At 44.1% G+C, this 20,110-nt stretch overlaps 1 protein-coding gene across 7 annotated transcripts in view; it reads left to right on the plus strand.

The window, feature by feature from the left end:
* Positions 1-4,228, plus strand: part of LDLRAD4 (low density lipoprotein receptor class A domain containing 4) — a 180,477-nt gene extending 176,249 nt beyond the window's left edge. For 5 of the 7 annotated variants that reach the window (XM_061448869.1, XM_061448875.1, XM_061448871.1 and 2 more), the window contains 2 exons: positions 1,264-1,317; positions 2,602-4,228. In XM_061448869.1, the coding sequence (XP_061304853.1) occupies positions 1,264-1,317; positions 2,602-3,144 (597 nt within the window). In that variant the 3' untranslated portion in view covers positions 3,145-4,228. The remainder of the gene's footprint in view (positions 1-1,263; positions 1,318-2,601) is intronic. The other 2 variants (XM_061448870.1, XM_061448872.1) reach the window with 1 other exon arrangement.
* Positions 4,229-20,110: the final 15,882 nt, after the last annotated feature.

The following is a 20,110-nucleotide window of genomic DNA, read 5'->3' on the forward strand; positions in this document are numbered from 1 at the left end:
CTTAACTCTCCTGCCTTAGGGCCCTAGGATGGGAGTCCTTGATTCTGCTTCCACCATCAGGGAATTGAAGTAATGTGAGTGGGATTGAATTCCTTCCTGGGTTGTGCCATTGGTTTTGTCTTTTTTCTTCTCTTCTGAGCTTGAACACATTAAAGATGAGACTAAGACAGTTGCAATAAGCATAAAGCTGTCATACTTTTCAAGCCATCACTTGGGAATCTGCTGTTGTGCTGTGTATGGCATGTAGTTTGTGGGCAGTTAATTGAGCATGTTAGCTTTGACTAACATGTTTTACTTAAGAATTACAACAGGCTTGGAGCCTGCTGGGCAGCTGCTGATAACCTGCTTGTCTTTAATTGTGCAAATATATCCTCAGATATTTCAAAATACACCTGGGTGATGGAGGGGTGGAAAGGAAGGTATGTACACGGTATGTGTATACATGTATGCATACAGTTATACAGTTACAATGTCTTCTATTGACAAAACCTTATGTAGACACTGAAATACATGAATCTAAGCAAGATTTGTCTTTTGTATCAGGCTGTTGCAAATGGGGATACTTGCAAAGGGAAGTTTTGAATAGTGGTAATTGTCAGCCTCTCTCTCTGCTCTCTAAAGCTACAGAAGAGAAGTGATTGACCGGTTTTGTTATTCAAAGCATTTCCCTTAACAGCTGAATCCTGTGGGAGATTCCTCTTAAAGCAGCTTTGCTCTGCAGTGGACTCTCCTGACAAGATCACAGGCTGCTTTTGACCAGACTATACCTGGGCTTAGAGTGACTGTCACTTTGCTGACATTACAGATGCCAGGTTTTGTTGCAAACTGTTTTGCCTCTGGTCTGTAATTGGGATCCTGGCTGCTGGTCAGCTTCATTGGACCTGCTTATGTGGCCTTGTCATAGGCTGGGAGGTGACGGGTGCCTGCTCAACACACAAGTGCATAAGTTTCTCCTGTCATCGCTACATGCTGCTGCACTCATAGCTGCAACTGGCTTGCTATGTCCTTACAGCCTGTGAGGCTGTGTGCTGTGGATGGTGCCTTGGCAGTTGTAAAACAGACCAAGCTTGATTTACTTGGGTGCAGAGCAGCTGTTTGCTCTAGTTTTAGAGAAGCTGGTGGGATGTTCCTTGTTTATTGCCTCTCTTTAGGTGGAGACAGCCAGTCCATAGAAGCTGACTGACTAGGAGTTGTGGTATTCAGGCAGGATGGTGATGCGATCTATTAATTTTTCCTCTTTTGTTGTTTTCTTCTGCATTCCAGGAAGGGTGCTTGTGGCCTTCAGAAAGCTCAGTTTCACGCCAGGGTGCTTCAGAGGTACAGATTTCTTACCATCTTCACCAATGTGCTTTCCTCGTTACTGTAATATATATTTTGTTCCTTTCAGAAACATCAGTATATTTAGCAAATAAAGCTTTTTTGGTGTAGATCAAGAGCAGGTTTCATGTGGACAACTGAACCTGCCTTAACTCCCATTCCATAAATGTCTAAGGCTTTTCATTAAAAGAACAGAATTCTGCCTACCTGGCATCTCATCTCCATCATCACCTCCCTGTATCATAGTAGCCATTCACAGGTAAGTGGTAGAGGTGTGTCTCTCTCATGCAGTGGCTCCGTGATTGAGTATTCAATGGAAGCTGGGAGACCAGTTTATCTTCTCCCTGATTTTTTCTTGGATTTACTACCCATATGCTATCACCAGTGCCTCCCATCTTCTAGCTAGCACAGATCTCTGGTCTGTGTGATAATTTGGGGGTGTATTGCTCTGGGTGGTGCAGGTCTCCTGTGATAAACAGCAGACTTCCTGACATCTGTAAAGGTCAGGGACTAAAGATCCTGCATGGATCCAGAAATGAGAAGAGCAGTTTGAAAGATCTGAATCTAAGAAGCTGATGTGTCTGTCTAGATCTGGGATGGATCAAGTGAGGAGCAGTAGCTCCTTACGGAGTATCTTGAACTCTTCCTTTTGTAAAGCTGGACCTTCTCCAGGGCTTGGTATGCCAGGGAGATTTTTTGCACTCTCAATGCAGCAGCCTCATAGGCCCTCCCTGGAGGCTGAATTCTGGCTGAGAGCTGAGGGGAAGAAGGACACCTGATGCACTCTGGTGGTGAAGGCGTGAGATATGCTGGGCCTTTATAAAATGTACTAAAATGACCGTCTGAATTCTTTGGTCATGCAGGGTATTACATTAACTCTGAGTGGGAGAGGCAGGTTCAGACTGCAGCTGAAATTCAGCACTGGGACATTTTTGTAGAACTAGTCAATTGTCAAGACTAGAGAGAATGTGTTTCCTATGTTCAGAAACAGAATCATTTTCTCTTGGCTGTGCATGTTTTAATGTCAGATGGAGCTGTGTTGTGTCTCCTTTTTCATTCATGAAGCTCTTCTCAAGTATCATGTGTTAGATCCTTCCTGTAACTCCTACCTCTTATTTTCACGTACATGCACATGGTAGCACGTGCGCACAGTATCTGCTGGGCTTAATCTCTGAGATAGATGTCAGAGGGAAACATTTTGCATTTTGCCAGTTCTTGGTTGATACGGAGCACCCACAGTGCTTTGGTCAGATGTGGAGTCACGTGTGTCTCTTCCCGTTTCAGATCATGTATGCTCCAAGGTCCAGGGACAGGTTTACTGCCCCATCTTTTATGCAGCGGGACCGTTTCAGTCGTTTCCAGCCCACTTACCCATACATGCAGCATGAGATTGACCTTCCTCCGACCATCTCCCTCTCTGATGGAGAAGAGCCTCCACCATACCAAGGCCCATGCACCCTGCAGCTCCGGGACCCAGAACAGCAGATGGAGCTCAACCGGGAATCCGTCAGGGCACCACCCAACCGAACCATTTTTGATAGCGACTTGATAGACATCTCCATGTACAGTGGGGGCCCCTGCCCACCAAGCAGCAATTCGGGCATAAGTGCAACCAACTATAGCAGTAATGGAAGGATGGAAGGACCACCCCCGACGTACAGCGAGGTCATGGGGCATTACCCGGGCTCCTCTTTTTTCCATCACCAGCACAGCAACATGCCTTCTTCCTCTCAGAGGGGGAGCAGACTTCAGTTTCAGCAGAACAATTCAGAGAGCACAATAGTCCCCAGCAAAGGCCAAGACCGGAAACCAGGAAACCTGGTCTAAAAGTTACTCATAAGCCCAGGTGCATTTGAACTGAAGACAAGAGTTTGAAGCAGGGCGGTGGAGGAAGATCCCCCATGCTCCGGTGCACAATGTTGTTGCGTTTCACGTGGTACAACTTAGTAAAACCAAACGTGCAAACCAGTTCTTTGTTTCTGATTCCTTTCAGGGGAATTGCATGCAAAGCAGATTGAAAGAAATACAAACTTCCATTCAGTTTGTCTATGAGCAGTGTTTCAGGGGAGAGGGGGGGATATATTATTTTTTTTTAATAAACTATTTCAATTATTTAATTCTAAAAGTTAACTTAGCACAGAAATAAGGCTTGTACAGCCTGTTTTATACTCACTGAATGGCAGAAGAAAGAAGGTGGTTTTGCCAGCAAAATGGGGGAAGGATTGGCCAGTTTGCTTTTTTTTCTCCCAGGGTGTGGATTTGTTTTTTAAATATGAAACAAAATTCCTGTTTTGTGTGCCAAGGTATAAAGTTGAGAACTTAGATGAATGCAAGGAATTAATTTGTGTTGTGATAAATGTGTTTTAAAAAGTTGCACTATCTTAATGTTTAAAACAAAATATATAAGAGGGAACTGTTTTATGTGAAGTTCTTCTATATGTTGTCTTTTCACCTGTGGAATAATGATAGACCCTCAGAATTAATCTGGAGGAGTTTGCCCCCCTCCCCCTGGGTTTGCTAGAAAGAGGGGACAGGACTTAGCCTAACATCTCTTGACTTTTACAAATCAAGAAATACAGGGACACTTGTCTTTGCAATAAGTTGCATTCAGATAACAGTGCATCAATGAAGTGTCTTGGAGACTTTTGAATGGAAGAAGGCGAATACGAAATCCCAGCATTTTCCATCACTTCGGGTTTAGCTGTTTTGCAGTGTAGACTATTTGTTTCCTAAATGGCAAAACAAAATCCCAGATGTGTTACTTTGTATTGATTCTAACTAAGTGCTGCCATTCTTTTCATAATGCGGTATTGCCAGTACTTACAGTTTTAGAGATTTTTGTCCTCACTGTAGCCTGAAATGTATTTAGTCACATATCATGACATTATGCAATAAATTGTTTAAAAATGCAGGGTGGGATTTTCCCCCCTGTGATGCTGTTGAAATACGTGAGACTCCATTGTGCTTTTTGCTCTCCATTTCATCCTTTGGATACTGAAGTTCAGTCCCGGAGATCCATCCTATTGAAGTGAAGGGGCCTTTGTAGCTGTAACTGCTGTTTCCGCAGCAGTACTGAGAGCACTTATGAGAGTGACACAGGCTTTTGCAGCATCCCTGACTGATGTGGGAGCACTGGTTACTCTCACTGTAAACTGTTTTGCTCTGCGCCCTGTTGCGGAAACCCTTCTTGCTCGGTGCATGTCAGGCGGCTGACACCAGCAGGACTCCGCTCGCAGCTAAAGATGACTCACGTATTAACCAAGTGTCTGTAAGCCCTAGGTTTACCATGCTGGTCTTAAGCGTAGTTGGAAAACGTTACCTGCTTGTGAAGTGGCAAGTGGAGTATCTCCTCCTTGGCTGTTCCTGTGCAGAGGCACACACAGCGCTGGAAGGCAGTTGACAAATGGTGATAGTGGCATCACAAGCACATGAAAAAGCACAACTTGCACTTAAAATGCATTTTGGAAATGGACTTAAAGTAAGAAACTTTAGAGTTTTAGCTTGAATAGTTTCTAATATGTATGTGTATGGGTGCGTCACAGACCTTTTCACTTTAAGATCTTTCACTTTTTTCTATTTTCTTAAGCCTTGTGCTTGGTTTGGGGCAGCAGCCAAGTACCCTGAGGGCTGTGGAGAGGAGCGCCGTGCCCTAGCACCTGGTCCCATGGCTGGAGGCTGGATTTCTGCAGGACTTCTGAACACTGGGGGCTCTGATAACTGAAGTGCATCTTTGATCTATGCAGAGTTTTAATGCCAAAACAGTGTGCGTGTCTGTGTGTGTGCTTTGTGGACCTCAGTATAGATTATGTTCTTCATAAAGTAATTTGGTTTTAGTCTAGTTTAGAAAATGTTTGTGTAATTTTTAGTCTGAATATGCAGCCTCATTTGAGTCTGTAATTGTGGTTTTTTTTGTCTGAGTCATGCTGGTAATGCAGAGTGAAGCTGCCTTTTAATTTATGTGTTATTTGAAGGGAGGGAGAGAAAGATTCTATGATGGGATTCGCTTTGTTGGTTTCTTTTTCCACTCAGACCCACAGGACAGATGTTTAGGAGATGACTAGGTGGCTGTCCGTCAGCTAGGGCTCTCATCACGTCTGCTTCCTGGGAGTAAAAGCTGTGAAATCAGACTTTTGCAAGCAACCTATGTGCATAATTCTTAGTTAAAAAACAAAGCAAAGCAAAAGAGCAGTCCACAGATACACAGGAGACAAAACCAGCAAGTGTTGGTTTTGGTCTTCAGTGACTTTTGTTGTCCTTAAGCCAGAGAGTGTGTGTGCCCACACAGATACTGTGCTCTTCCCTAAATGAGAATTATTTAGCTGAGAAGCCTTCAGGCGAGAGCAGCTGGAACTCAGTTGTCGTGGCGGAGCACACCTGGACTTGGACCTGTTGAGTACCAACATTTCCCCATCTCAGTCAAGTAAACTTTGAAGTTGCCTTCAAAGTCACCTCTTGGGAACACGCTTTTTCTTTGAAGACAGTTCTTTCCATTTTTTACCATCTCTGCATGCCAGTGGATTTATGCGCTTCCCATTGCCATTGTCTGGTATGATGCATGCACCGTTGTTTCTTGACTGAGGAAATTTTTCTTTGCATGGAAAACATAACCTGTTCCAGCTTTGTAGAAAAGATTTGTGTAAAAATAACTTGGTATTTGTTCACCTGATGGTCATCTTTCCTCATGTATCTTTGCCTTCTCATCGTGTTCTGCTGTCCAAAGTTAATATGCAGCCAGTATACCTGCCAGCTCTGAAAGTGTATTCACCTGTTGCTTGCTCTAGGTGAGCTTGAAATCTGCTGGTTTTGTTGTGGGGCCTCTTATAGGACTAAATATGGTATTTTCTGATGAATATTGGTGATCTCTGATGGGAGTGCCATCAATAGTATAACATTGCAACAGTGTATGTTTGTCTACTTCTGTTGCAGTAAGAGAGAATATGCCCTTGCTAACAGAACAAAATGGTAAAGAAAGGAATTAGATACCACTGTCAGTCTTTACAAGCTTAGAAATTGGTATTCTCTGGAGTTAGGTAATTCTGTGAAGTATTTATGGAAAACTCCCTTGGAAAATACCCAGGATTACGAAACTGTATTGCATAGCCACTCAGATGGAGCTTTGTAAATCATGAGAAATTTCTGCAGACATTGTAGAGTTAATCATGTAGAGTATACCTCCATACTGGTTTATGTGTTTCCTACACCAAACCCAGATACACGTATGCGGGGTTTTCTGTGTGATGGATCATATTAACCTGAATTCTAGTTGGATCTCCTGACCTTTGCCCAGTAACCCAGCTTCCCAAAATTCAGTCTAGTGATGTCCCCATGATGTGACTTCATTACAGCATGGTTTTTCCTCGTAAATTTGAACACTCAGAGGCATGCCCCAGCTATAAGGTCTTGATGGCTAGTGAGGAAGGCATTTAGGTTCCTGCAGTCATGGAATCTGCAGGAACCATGGGTCAAGCTGTACTTCATTTGGCTTTTATTATTAGTTATAGATACTTCTCTCACCAATTTGTCCCAGCTGGAAGCTGCTGCTGTTATTCCAGATCTCTGAGTTTTTGTGTTGCAATAGGGAAGAAAGCCTTGTCCTGATGGAGAGTTCCGGGCATAGGCTGTCTGGAACAGCACTGTCTGAAGTGGTCATTTCTAACCCTGCCAGGTAGTAAGATACTGGACCTTAAAACTGATTCTCTGATCTATAAGGAATATTTGAATGGTTGGAGAAGATGGATTACTAACCTTTCTCTGACTTTGAGCCCTGAATGCTCGTGGTAACTAAGGTAACCTGATTTCATAGGCAAAGAGAAAGAAAATAGTATGCAGGTGAAAATAGATTATGCTTCAGAATTGTTCTCTGCTTTTGTTTTTATTTCCTTTGTTTCCTTCCCTCAAGGATAAACAACAGGCTTGTTGATACATTTGAAGGCATTTAGGATTATTCACAAGTTCTCTCTGGTCATTACCATTAAGTCATGTCCATGCACATGTGAGTGTATGCATACCAACATGTAAACTTATGTCTGTATCCTACTCCTTGATTATTTAGATACTATTTACTATTCCATAATCACATTTCAGAAGCGCTAAATGGCTGTATATTGTGTTCTCAGGAGCAGGTCATTTGTCAAACAACTGGAGGCATGAGGAATATTTGCTTTTCAGTCCTGTAAATGTCAAGGCCCTGTTTTTATCAGTAGGGTTGTTCCTTGCTGCACAAATTCTTGTCTGTTTGTGCTTGTGCATCTTCCAGCCAGCAGCTCTCTCCTTTTGGGTGAGCTTTGAAAAGGCCTCATGCTTTTGGGACAAACCTAATGTAGACCTCATGTACTGATGCGCAGGAAGGAAGTGTACTTCATGTACTCTACATCTCTGAAGCATGTATTTTCAAACTAAGTGGTGCTGAGAACCAAGTGATCCATTTCTACAGTGGGTTCAAATGAAGGCTGGCTTGTGATTACATCTTTGCTTTTTAGATGAAGTCTGTTGCAGGTAATTTAATTGCACATTATATGGTCTTGCTCCACACTGTGTTGCCTGCTTGCCAACCAGTTCAGTTACAACTTTTCTCCTCAAGTATCCCCAGATGTGTCAGTCATTTAAATCCCTGAATTGTCTGAGACCTGTTGAGGCCCTTTGGAGCATGGAAAAATCCCTTGTGAGGACATGTTGAACTTAGAGGTTTCCTGTCCGAAGGCTCTGTGTGTTTTGTTAAGATATTGAAGTTTAAAGTTTTGAGAGAGAGTGGCCCAACTGCAGATGGTTGGTAAGGCTGGCTTTTTAATCCTTAGTATATTGTTTGCCTGTCTGTGCTGATTAATCAGGAGCTTAAACTACCTTTTGATCCACCTCTCATTGCCATTGCTATGCTGGCAAATGCCCTGCTGGGCACACTTGCACTAGCAAAATAGAGCGATTCTCTTGGTATGGCTCCACCTGGGGAGTTAGCAGGAGCTGCACTGTTAAGTTCAGCCTCCAAAACCAACACCATACCTGCACTGTCTCTTCCCAGCAAACTCAGTTTTGATGAAGTGCTTTACCGCGCTTGTAAGTACCGCAGACATGCAGTGGCGGAGTGTTTCCTTGAAGTCACAACTAGTTGCGTTAGATATGTCAGGGCTGCTAATGCCATTCTCGTAACCACTTTCTACATGTCTCCTGCTTTCGAAAGGGAAAACCAAGAATGGTTTTGTCTTGAGAAGTGTTGCAAACTCTCCTGGCTCTTCCTTCCGCCTTGCTGTAGTCTCTTCCAGTTTTAGACTGAACACAAGCAACCTGGGTATTGCTAGCACCGCTTTCCTGCTAGAAAAGAGCATACCTTTTTATGTTGGCTATTGATAAAGAAGCACGTAACCTATATTCTTTCCCCTTCCCTCTGACAGCCGTGTGATTTACTGCCAGAGGTGACTGTAATTTCTTTGCTATATTGCTGTTGCTGCTGCTGTTTTAAATGGTTTGGTGCGTGAGCTTTCTGGAACAATGTGGTGTGTTTAGGATCTCGTGGATAATGAAGCTGTCTCTTCTTCCTTTCTCTCCTTGGTTTGTGCTCGTCTATCTGCCATGGTAGGTTTATTAATAAATTATATATGTCCGTATTAGCTATAATTTTGAGGAGGTTTGCATGTCAGTAGTTTGTAAGCAACTAAGGTGCCTCATGTACAGGTCTGAGCAGATGGGAATCCCCTTGCACTCTAGAGGGCCTGCTCCAAAGCCTGGTGAAGTTGGTAGGAAGACTCTTGCTGACTTCAGGGGGCTTTGGGTCAGGCCTTATGCTCCCACCTTTGTTGTGCCTCACTTAAAATGGTGCTTTTTCAGTTGTCTGTCTTTTTTTTCTAGTTCTTGGTTGTTGTTTTTTTTTTCTTTGTATGGTGCTGTGTATAACTTGAATATATTATGCACATATCCTACCCAATGGGTAGAACAAACAAACATACAAAACAAATAGATGTTGTTAATACTGTAAGATAATGTACAGATGATACCAATTTTAACGCAAAAGAAGAAAAAAAAAAGGCATAGACTTTGTGAATGCCAACTTCTATGCTTGGTCCTTTTTTGTAGGAAAGTTTGCAAATGGATGCATACAAGTGACAAGAAGTCTATGTATTTTATTTTCCTATTAAATATCAATATAATACCATAATGGAAAAAGTTTGAACAAATCCTTTTTGACTAACCTGTGTGTAGTGTTTGGTCATTTGATGCATCTTTGCTGTGAAGATTTGTTCTTTGTTTTTTTTAAATGTGTCACTTTAAGGAAAAGGAAAAAACCCACAAAACAGACAAAACCTCCACAGCTTTAACCTTGCAACTAGATGCTTCTTGAATCGGTTGTTGCCTCGCTGTTGCTGAGTTGACCAATGTTAGTTACTGCTTCTCCAGCAGATAGATTATTTATTATTATCCTGGATTAGGTTGTTGTTTTTTTTTTTCTTAAAAAAAAACCCAACCCTTAAAAATGGCCTAAACCCTTTTGATTCTTTTTATCCACATCCTAGATTTGAAGTGAAGCTCAGACAAGTGGGAACTGACCCAAACCATCCCTGCAAAATCAAAACTAGGCCAACGAGAGGTTTGTGACAACAGCCAGCCCCTGCTCTATGCCCAGTGTTGGTATGTGATCCTGCCACTGCAAACTCTCTTCAGGCGTGGTGTGTATCTGGGGCTCGCTGATGATCTGTGCAGTCACAGTGTGCAAGCCTTAAGGGTAGACAAGGAAGGCCACAGTTGGTAGCAAGCTGAAGGTAGGATTTGAGTATAAACTTTGAGTTGGCAAGTGCTGCTGCTGTGTTGGCATCTGACAGCAATGGCTTAACCCGGGTTCGTATTTAGGTCTAGGGAGAAGTGCCTAAACCTGTTCAGACCCAACACAGGAAGCGGTGTGGAAAGCGGCCCAACACTTAAGCTTTCTGCCAGGCTCCTCAGCAGTTTGGTTCTCTCCCGGCATCTCCATGCATTGGGCTGTCCGTCCCGCTTGCTCCTTGGTAAAGCAAATACCTCAGGAAAACTCAACATGAAGTTCTAGTGCAGAGACTTGCCGATGCTGTACTTATTTTTCTAAACTGTGCTACCTATCCCAGGGCGGTAGGTGATGTAAAAGTTTATCGATCTGAGACAGACGAGTCCTCTCACAGATGGATACGACTAATCTTTCATAGATACTCGAGTCTATGTGTAGGTTTTTTATACTTGCCAGGCTTTAATCACAGATATAAGGTAGCAGTGTGTTGGGATACGTTTGAGATGGCGTTTTTGTTTGTTTTTTTCAGATGACTAGCTAAATGCTATGCTAAAACTCAGGGGGCCTTGTCTGGAGTGCAGTGAAGTCAGTGGTGAAACTTCCTCTGGTTTGAGTGGGCTTTCAATCCAGCCCATCACGCTTGAGGATGGTGCCTTGGAGCACAGTCTGTCATGACTTCTCTGTTGACCTGAAACTTCAGCTACACATTTGTCTGTAAATACCTTTATAAAAGCCCTCACAGGAGTCCTGTATCTGAATGTTGATCATGGTTGTTTTGGGTTTCTTTTGATTTAAAGAAGTGTGTTAAGTCTGTATTGTCTTTATGGCCAGTTCTGCATCATCAAGCCCTTACAGGTAGCTTTTGTCCATCCCTCTGTATATTGAGCTGTTTTATCAGCAAGCATGTACCATAGGGAAATATGCATATTTCATGACTGTCACTTGTAAACTCATTTATTGTTTATCAGGGCATAGAGAGTTTTGGAAGTATGCCTTGTCTGGCCACCTTCACGTTTCTGTTTGCACTGCAGTACCACTTCTGCGCATGAAAGAATTAAAACCAGAAAAACCCAGGCCTTGACTAGGAAGACTGTACAGAGCAAACCTCCTCCTGGAGGAGTCTAGGGTAGGATTTATCATCACAAAACTTGCATATTGAGTGGACCAAACATGAGCATGTCTCCTTTTAGAGGCACTAATTTGCTTTGAAGCTGCAGTGGAACGAGCAGACTATCTATTAAGTGTATTCACAGCTGTGTTCACGCTTTTCCATTTGCTACAAAGCACAGCAGGCAGCCAAGATTTTAAAAGAAGAATAAGCAGAAGTTATGAGAGCCTCAGGCATCATAGACCTGGACAACAACAATAATAATGATAAATTCACTTTAATATTCTTTAACAAAGCTTTTCTACTTACAGTACAAGGACTACGTAAGCGATGATAGGGGTTTTATCTTTGTATAGCTACCAACTGCCCAATGCTGCTGTGCTCAGAGCATTTCATGATGGTGTGTACACCGGTCAGGCTGTTACACTTAAAATTAACCATCAAATGCCTGGTTTTAGGGTGTTGACCCTTTCTTTGTTGTTTCTTGCTAGTTACTTTACAGTGTAAAATGCTTTATTGCTGTATGGACTTTTTTGTATTTCCGACATCGTGGCTTTTGAGATCACATTTTCAACGCATCTCTTATTTTTGTCCATCTTGTTTCAAGCTATTCTGAAATGTGTACAGCACTATCAACAGTATTTAATCTTTCTTTTAAATTTTATTGTTGTAAAAACAAAGCTATTAAAACCAGTAAGTCTTTTTACAACTGTATTGAAATTTCTCAATAGCTGTTCATGTGATGCTATGACAAACCTGGCTTGCTTTGATTTTTAAAAAAAAACATTTATTTTCCTTTTAACACAATTAATTTGTTGCTTATTTTCCACTGTAACCCCCAGTTATATACAGGAAAAGATTTCAACTGTTGTGTATCTATCTGACTCTTTTAATTGAGCAAATGGTGATGTCCTAGTTTTTAGACCTAAGGTCTGTTTATTGCAATACTTTTAAAGGAAGATGTTGCTCTAAGTGCTGTTGTTAGTTTTAAATACAGATTTTATGCTTGTTCTTAATATGCTGTGGTTAAACCATGGCACAAAATTATTAAAAATCATGAAATGCATTTGTCTCCTGTTGAATTTATTTTCTCTTTGAAGTGGAAAAAAACAATCCCAAACCCCAGAAACAAGAGGTGAAAGACTACAGTGCCCTTCTGTGGAACAACTACTTGTCTTTTTCTCTCACTGGTTTGCTGATGGCAACCAGGTAGCTGGTCATTTAGGAATCAGAGGGTGGACTCAAATCCTTGAAGCATGTGGGGAGGGCTCTGTGAAGCAGAGGTCTGATGAGGATTTTACATCCGTGTTGTGACCCTCATCATTTGGTGATGAATACTGGGATGAGTTCAGGTGTTTCTGCCCTACCCCTCTGCTGTAGGATGGGCTGTAGCAGGAGGCAGCTGTGTCAGAGCCTTTGCCACTGAATTTAGGTCTAGGCACTTAATCTAAGCCACTTGCGATTGATGTGGGGTTGTTACCTTAAAGGAATTGAAATCACGTTTAAAGCCCTGGGTTGGTGACTGCCTCTGGCCCATCAGTGCTGGCTGACCAGCTCGGGGATAAGCAGTAGCCCCAAATCACTGAGTTGCAAAAACCAGCTAAAAAACTAAGACAAGATACTGCTCGTGGGAGGGGGAAGCACAACCTGGTTTAGGAAACCTGGGGTATGCTTTGGTCAGTGCCTAAAACAAAGAGCAGTAGTGGTCCAGTATGTGTGTATGTGTGTGTGTGTGTGGGGGGGGGGGGTGGTAGATATATGATACAGTTAGTAAGAAACTACACAAAAGGGTACCATGAAAGACACTTGTCTTTGCTAATACAGAACTTTGCAAGGTAGGTCAAACTATCCCTGGCTGGTGCCTGTTACTTTGCTGTACTAAAGCTTTATAGAACTAGGACTTAACAAGAACTTTTTTCACAAACCAACTAATTTCTGTATTATAAGCATAAAGTGATCCTTTATTAAGCATTATTATTAATTATTAAGCATTATTATTAATGAAATCATCCTTTTTGTGTTACATTTTTACACCCGTGTCTGTGTTTACTGGAGCTTGATCTCTCTCCTGTTGAGATGCGATGCTTGGAGGGAGGTGCTGCTTCAAAACTGGGACTTTCTCACAGGTCTTTGGAAGACAGAGCTCTGCTGGGGGAGCCACAGTCCCAGCCCATTCCTGACACCCTGCTTACAGAACAGCCTTAACATTACTCGCAGATAGGAGCCATGGGGGTTCCTGTTGCTGCTGTTTCTTTCAAATGGTGTGGTTCTTTAAATGGTACAATACTTTTTTTTGATTAAAAAGTAAATTGTTGCTTTTCCTATAACCAGCCTGAGTTAGCTCTCCTCCACCTACAGCGTTTTAATTCTTCAGTACTTAGAAAATTGCCAGTTCCTCAGCCCTTAGAAGCACTCCAAATCCCCAAGTTCCTCTGTTACTGTCTGAACCCTGAACTCCCTGGAAACTGCTTTTTTTTAATTCATCTTTTGGGGAGCCTGCTTTGATCTTTTACTTAATCTGGTTTTAATTGTATTTATATTTGTTTTATAATATGCCATTCTGTTTGATTGTGTTTTAATATCTCTGCCAATGGTTGCAACTCAGAACTCGGCTATAAATGGGATGTCTCATCTCAGTAGGGTTACTTTTTCCTGTTAAAAGATTAATACAGTGGTTGCTGCAGTCCTATGAAACCTCTAGGTCTGGCTTCCAGGCTCCCAGCAGTATTGCGTCTCATTACAAACACCCTGTTTTTAACATCCCAAACCCTTTTCTTCCAAAGACCCCTCTGTAATGAGACTTCGTTACTTAGACAAAAATTAATTAGGCTTCTCTCATTATCACTGTTTTGATCGGTTGTGCATTAAATGAGCTCTAATTAAAATGCACATTTTAAAAACCTTGCTGCTGAATCCTATTCTAACAGCTTGCTGCTGCTGTGGCCATGCCCTGCTTTTGTGCAGTTTGCATTGTGCCACTTTTCCAGAAGCCTGGCATTGATTAGGATAAAAACTTGTGTGATTCTGGGGGGGGGTTTGCTTAGTCTCTTTTTTTTTTTTCCTTTCCAGACTGACTGCTGAGAGTGGGGAATAGAGCTCAGATACCGAATACAGGTAGAACTGATGAGCTGAGTTTGTCAGTATCCTGGCTAGTCAGTAGCAGTACCTGTCCCCAGAATATTTCGAAACATAAGGGAGAAACTATGTGCTGCACTTGCTACTATTTAACTGCCTATTTCTGCTTACCTTGGGTGTTCTAAGTTGCCCTTAATACATTATTTAAGTTGGCAGGGCTGCCTGAGCTGTCCCGCTGTTGTCCATCACATGCTAAGCTGGTGGCAGCTTTGCTGGATGCCAGTGGGCACAGTAAGTAGAGCTAGAGGGGGGCTCTCATTAACAAAGGGATTAATGTGTAGACCAGAAGATGCTTACTGAAAAATATTTTGTACCCTTAATGATGTCTGCTATGAAGCACATTGCAGAACAGTAACAGAAAGGTGCTAAGGCTTTTAACCTGGTCTAGTGGAAGGTGTCTCTGCCCATGGCAGGGGGTTGGAACTGGCTGAGCTTTAAGGTCCCTTCCAGCCCAAACCATTCTGATTTTATTTTAAAGATGAGGAAACACACATTGAGAAGGACATGGCAGGACCCTGCAGTCTATGGTGATGCTGGGAGCAACTTTCCCGTTGCCACCATTCTCAGTCTCTCCACGTGCGAGAGATGTAGTTTCTCCCCACTCCTAACACACATGTACCGGTGTCTCATACACACCTATTTTTCTGTTTGGCTGATAGTTGCCAGGGTTTAAGCAAGCAGTCAGAACATAACCACCCTTGTCCTGAGCAAGAGGGCATCTTTCCATGGAGGCCAAAAATGCCATCCTTGAGCCCCAGGAGCTCCCTTCAATGCCAGCACCAGATAGCCCCAGATTAATTTAACATTTGCAGGTATTACAGTGATTGACAGTCGAGTTGAGTGGAAAATTCCGGTTTAATCCTGCTCTGCATGCCACAGACATGGGCTCAGACAGCTTGACCTACATTTAACCCTGGGCAGCAAGAAACTCTTAGGGGAAAAGGAGTCATTTTCATCTTGAAGCAGCGAGAATGTTGCAGCTTATACACACGTCCCCGTGTATATGCACACGCGCATAATAGTGTTACCATGCTCTGAATATTCCATAAGCAGAGCCAAGTTTGCCTTAGTTGGTTTTACGTGGTGAAGAAGCCATGTAAGTCAAACATAAAAGCATGAATGTGCTTGCCTAGCCGTTCAGCAGGGTTTACGGGAACAGCAAAATATATAGGAGCGAAGCCTCTCCTGACAATGGGGTTAGGATTGTAAGTGCTATAAAATTTGCTTACAGCTGCAAACTCCATGGCTCTCAGGGAAAAAGCTGATGAGCTGGTAACTTTCACAAATGTTTTGTCAGGCAAAGCCTAACAGGTAAGGCTCGACTGACTGCGAAGTCAGTGTGGTTCTTTTGCCCCCCCCCGCCCCCCTTCGTTCTGCAGATCAAAAGTGCTGATACTACTTTAACTGTATTTGTTTTGGACAGTCGCTGGTGCAGTACTGGGTGTTGCAGCTCCTCAGTGAGAGGTGCACTGACGCACGTTAAAAGCCCTATGGCTGAGCAATAACTACATTAGCTGCTCAACATGCAGGGCCTCTCATCCTTTAAAATCACACTGTATATTCTGCTGATATTATACCTGTAGATAAGAAACTATGCATGCTAGCTCCAGCAATATGCTAAGGGAAACAGCACTTTACTGTGCAGTTCTGCTCTGTCAGGAAAATGGTATCAGGTATGCTAAAATAGCCACCTGACAGTAACGCAGGAGAAATAAAGTGACTGTCCGTGGGAAAACTGTACTCAAGAGTAAATCGTGCAGCTGCAGTTCAAGTGCTGCTTGTGCACTGGTTGTTTTACTTCCCTTTTCTTAAAGCAGATTGGCTGTGTGCAGGTATAGACTGCGCAGAGAGGTGCAGATTGCTTAGAGAACTACTGCACAACAATCCGGCAGCGTTAAGTACACCGTTAGTGACATTAGGCAGAACTCTGAGCACTCCTTATATGAATTTACAATGTGTTATCTTTATTTTCATGGCTTTTCTAATCTAAGCAGGGTAAAAATCAAGCATTTGGTGAACCAAAGCATTAAAGATCGGTCAGCCAAGGCTCGGAAATTCCCTTTCTCCCACTAAAATTTTCCCAAAGTGTCTCCTTCCGCATTAAAACACAACTGCCACTATTGGTGAACCATTATCAAAACAGCGTTCAGCAGCAGCTTAGCCCTTCAGCTACTCCAGCCACCTAATGTTGTTACACACTCCTAGGGGACACTGAAGCCCGGAGGTTGCAAATGAGGTCTTGCCAGCAGCACCCAGTGCTATCTCCCTGAGGTCATCCATGTGCTGCTTTCTCTAAGCACTGGGACACAAGGGCTTGCCTTAACAATCGCCTGTGTTTTCCCATGTAGGACTGTTCTTTATTGTAATGGACAAGGTTTAGAGAAATGGAGCTTCACCTTCAGAGGTGGGCACCACCACGACCACCATCAACCCCTGTGACTCTTGGCCAGAGAGCTGCTGTCTGTGAGGAGGAAGTGCTGCCCCACATCACAGGGATGTCTCCTGTCAGGTGCCTGCGAAGCACTGAGCAGCATTCAGTTATTATATTCAGTTTAAGAACCTGAACGTGCACAAGTCCATGGGTCCTGATGAGATCCATCCACGGGTCCTGAAGGAGCTGGCGAATGAAGGTGCTGAGCCACTGTCCATCATATTTGAAAAATCATGGCAGTGAGGTGAAGCTCCCGATGACTGGAAAAAGGGAAATATAAGCCCCATTTTCAAGAAGGGAAAATGGATGACCCGGGGAATTACAGACCAGTCAGTCTCATCTCTGTGCCTGATGGGGCTGTGGAACTGATGGACAGGGGTAGAGCAGTTGATGTCATCTACCTGGACTTGTGTAAAGCGTTCGACACTGTCCCACACGACACCCTTGTCTCTAAACTGGGGAGACATCAACTTGATAGGTGGACCACTCGGTGGATAAAGAACTGGCTGGATGGCCGCACACAAAGAGTTGTGGTCAATGTCTCAATATCCATCTGGAGACCAGTAACGAGCGGTGTCCCTCAGGGATCGGTGTTGGGACCGGTCTTGTTCAACATCTTCGTCACTGACATGGACAGTGGGATTGAGTGCGCCCTCAGCAAGTTTGCCGATGACACCAAGCTGTGTGGTTCAGTTGATACCCTGGAGGGAAGGAATGCCATCCAGAGGGACCCTGACACGCTTGTGAGGTGGGCTGATGCCAGCCTCATGAAGTTTAACCATGCCAAGTGCAAGGTCCTACACCTGGGTCGGAGCAATCCCAGGCACAGCTACAGGTTGGGCAGAGAAGAGATTCAGAGCAGCCCTGCAGAAAAGGACTTGGGGGTGTCGGTCGATGAGAAACTGAACATGAGCCGGCTTCAGTGTGCGCTTGCAGCCCAGAAAGCCAACCGTATCCTGGGCTGCATCAAAAGGAGCGTGACCAGCAGGTCGAAGGAGGTGATCCTGCCCCTCTACTCTGTTCTTGTGAGACCTCACCTGGAGTATTGTGTGCAGTTCTGGTGTCCTCAACATAAAAAGGACATGGAACTGTTGGAACAAGTCCAGAGAAGGGCCATGAGGATGACCAGGGGACTGGAGCACCTCCTGTATGAAGACAGGCTGAGGAAGTTGGGGCTGTCCAGCCTGAAGAGAAGGCTGCGTGGAGACCTCATAGCAGCCTTCTGGTGTGTATAGGGGGCCTATAAGGATGCTGGGGAGGGACTCTTCATTAGGGACTGTAGTGATAGGAAAAGGGGTAACGGGTTAAAACTTAAACAGGGGAAGTTTAGATTGGATATAAGGAGGAAGTTCTTTACTGTGAGGGTGGTGAGGCACTGGAATGGGTTTGCCAGGGAAGTTGTGAATGCTGCATCCCTCGCAGTGTTCAGGGCCAGGTTGGACAGAGCCTTGGGTGGCATGGTTTAGTGTGAGGTGTCCCTGCCCATGGCAGGGGGGTTGGAACTAGATGATCTTAAGGTCCTTTCCAACCCTAACTATTCTATGATTCTATGATTCTATACCAGTTCTGCATAGAAAGAGACTGTCAGACTTCTTCTTTTGGTTTGGTCTTCTATTTAACAGTACTTTTAAAAAAATAAAGGTAAAAAACCTTTTCAAAAACAGTGCTGGTGAATTTAGCTGAGGGATGGGAGGTAGGGTCTCCTCTGACTGTGGGTCAGTCTTGTTCTGGCCACTTGGGCAGACCCAGAAGGAGCTAGAAAGATTTCTTCAATTATGCCTCTTTATGAAATTTTTCCCTTGTATAAGGTCTATTTCCTTTTTTTTTTTTTTTCACTCCTAAACAAGCCTGTGTATCCTCCCCTGTTTTCCTTTCTCTGTGATTGTCCAATCAATTCATCAAACTGAAGCCCAAACTTACTTAACACTACATTTTGCCCTGTGGGCTTATGAAATCAAGATGTATTATTTCTGCTTAAGAAGATCATCAAAACAGCCAGATAATTGCCAGGGGATGATTATGAGTCTCTAATTACTATTGTTGCTGATGGTAACTGATGAGCAAAGACAAATGCAGCACAGTACTCTAAGTTACATCCTTAAGGGGACACAATCACAAAGTGTGTTTCCACCTCAGCTACAGCCCCGTCTCGGGCCACTAGTTTGCTCTCCCTGCTCAGGAGACTATTCCAGCTCCAGCCCCTCTTTGGGCTGCACCTTCAGCTCTGGCACTAACTTCAGCCATGACTGGCTCTCTCCTTGTTCAGGCCCACATTTTTTGGCCAGTGCTTTGGCTCCAGCCATTGCTCAGGCCATGATTTCAGCTCTGGCCTCATCTTGGACTCAGACTTCAGCTCCAGCCTGGCGCTAGGTCATGACTTTCGTGCTGTGCATAGCCATTCCTGGCTATGATTTTGGTTCTGGCCCCATCTTGGGCCATGACTTTGACTCTGGGTCTGCTCAGGGTGTAAATTCATCTCTGGCCCAATATCGGGCTGCTATCTGGGCTCAGCTGCATCTTGGTCTGCAACTTTTGTGCCTGTTTCAAGCTGATACTCCAGCCCAGTGCTGGCCACAACTGTTGGCTCTGGCTGCATATCACACTGTGAATTCAGCTCCCGCTCACCGCTCTGGCCCTATCTCAGAGCACAGCTTCAGCTCCAGGCAGGTATCAGGCTGCCACTTCAGCTCTGGCTCCTGGCTGGGCTGTGATTTTGGCCCTGGTCCCTTCTCAGGCTGTGACTTCAGCTCTGACCTCTGTTCAGGCTGTGAGCGAAGATACGGAGCCATCCTGGGCCACTACCATGGTTCCAGCCCAATCTTTGGCAATGATTTCACCTCCAGGGCCCATCTTGAGCCACAGCTTTGATTCTGGCCCCATCTTTGATCACCAATTTGTCCCCAGCCAATATCAATTGGGCTGTAACTTCAGCTCCAGCTCAGGCTTTCATGTCTGCTCCAGCCCCTGCTTCATCCTCAACTTCTGCTCTCCCCTATCTTGGCCTGTGATACTGTACAGCAGCTCTGGCTCTGGCCCGTGCTTGGGCTGTGACTTTGGTACTGGTGCCAAACTGACCTGCAATTCAGCTTTGTTAAGATATTGGAGTGAAACTTTAGGTCCTGCTTGGCCCCATCTTGGCTTTGAAACTTGGTTCCAGCCCAAACATTTGCCACAACTTTGGATCCGACCATCGCTCAGGTGGCTACTTTGGCTGTCGCCCCTCCTCAGGAGGTTACTGTGACTTGGCCCCTGTTTGGGCCGTGGCTTTGGCTCTGGCCCCGTCTTGGTTTTATTACTTTCTCCAGCCACAACTTCGGCTCCAGCCATTCCTCAGGCCACAAATCTGGCTTCATCCCCATCTTGGGCCGCCAATTTG

This window comes from Pezoporus flaviventris, unplaced genomic scaffold (genome assembly GCF_033815535.1).
Source record: "Pezoporus flaviventris isolate CSIRO_AGI_PZ_B2104156 unplaced genomic scaffold, CSIRO_AGI_Pfla_v1 ptg000007l, whole genome shotgun sequence".
Classification (NCBI taxonomy): domain Eukaryota; kingdom Metazoa; phylum Chordata; class Aves; order Psittaciformes; family Psittacidae; genus Pezoporus; species Pezoporus flaviventris.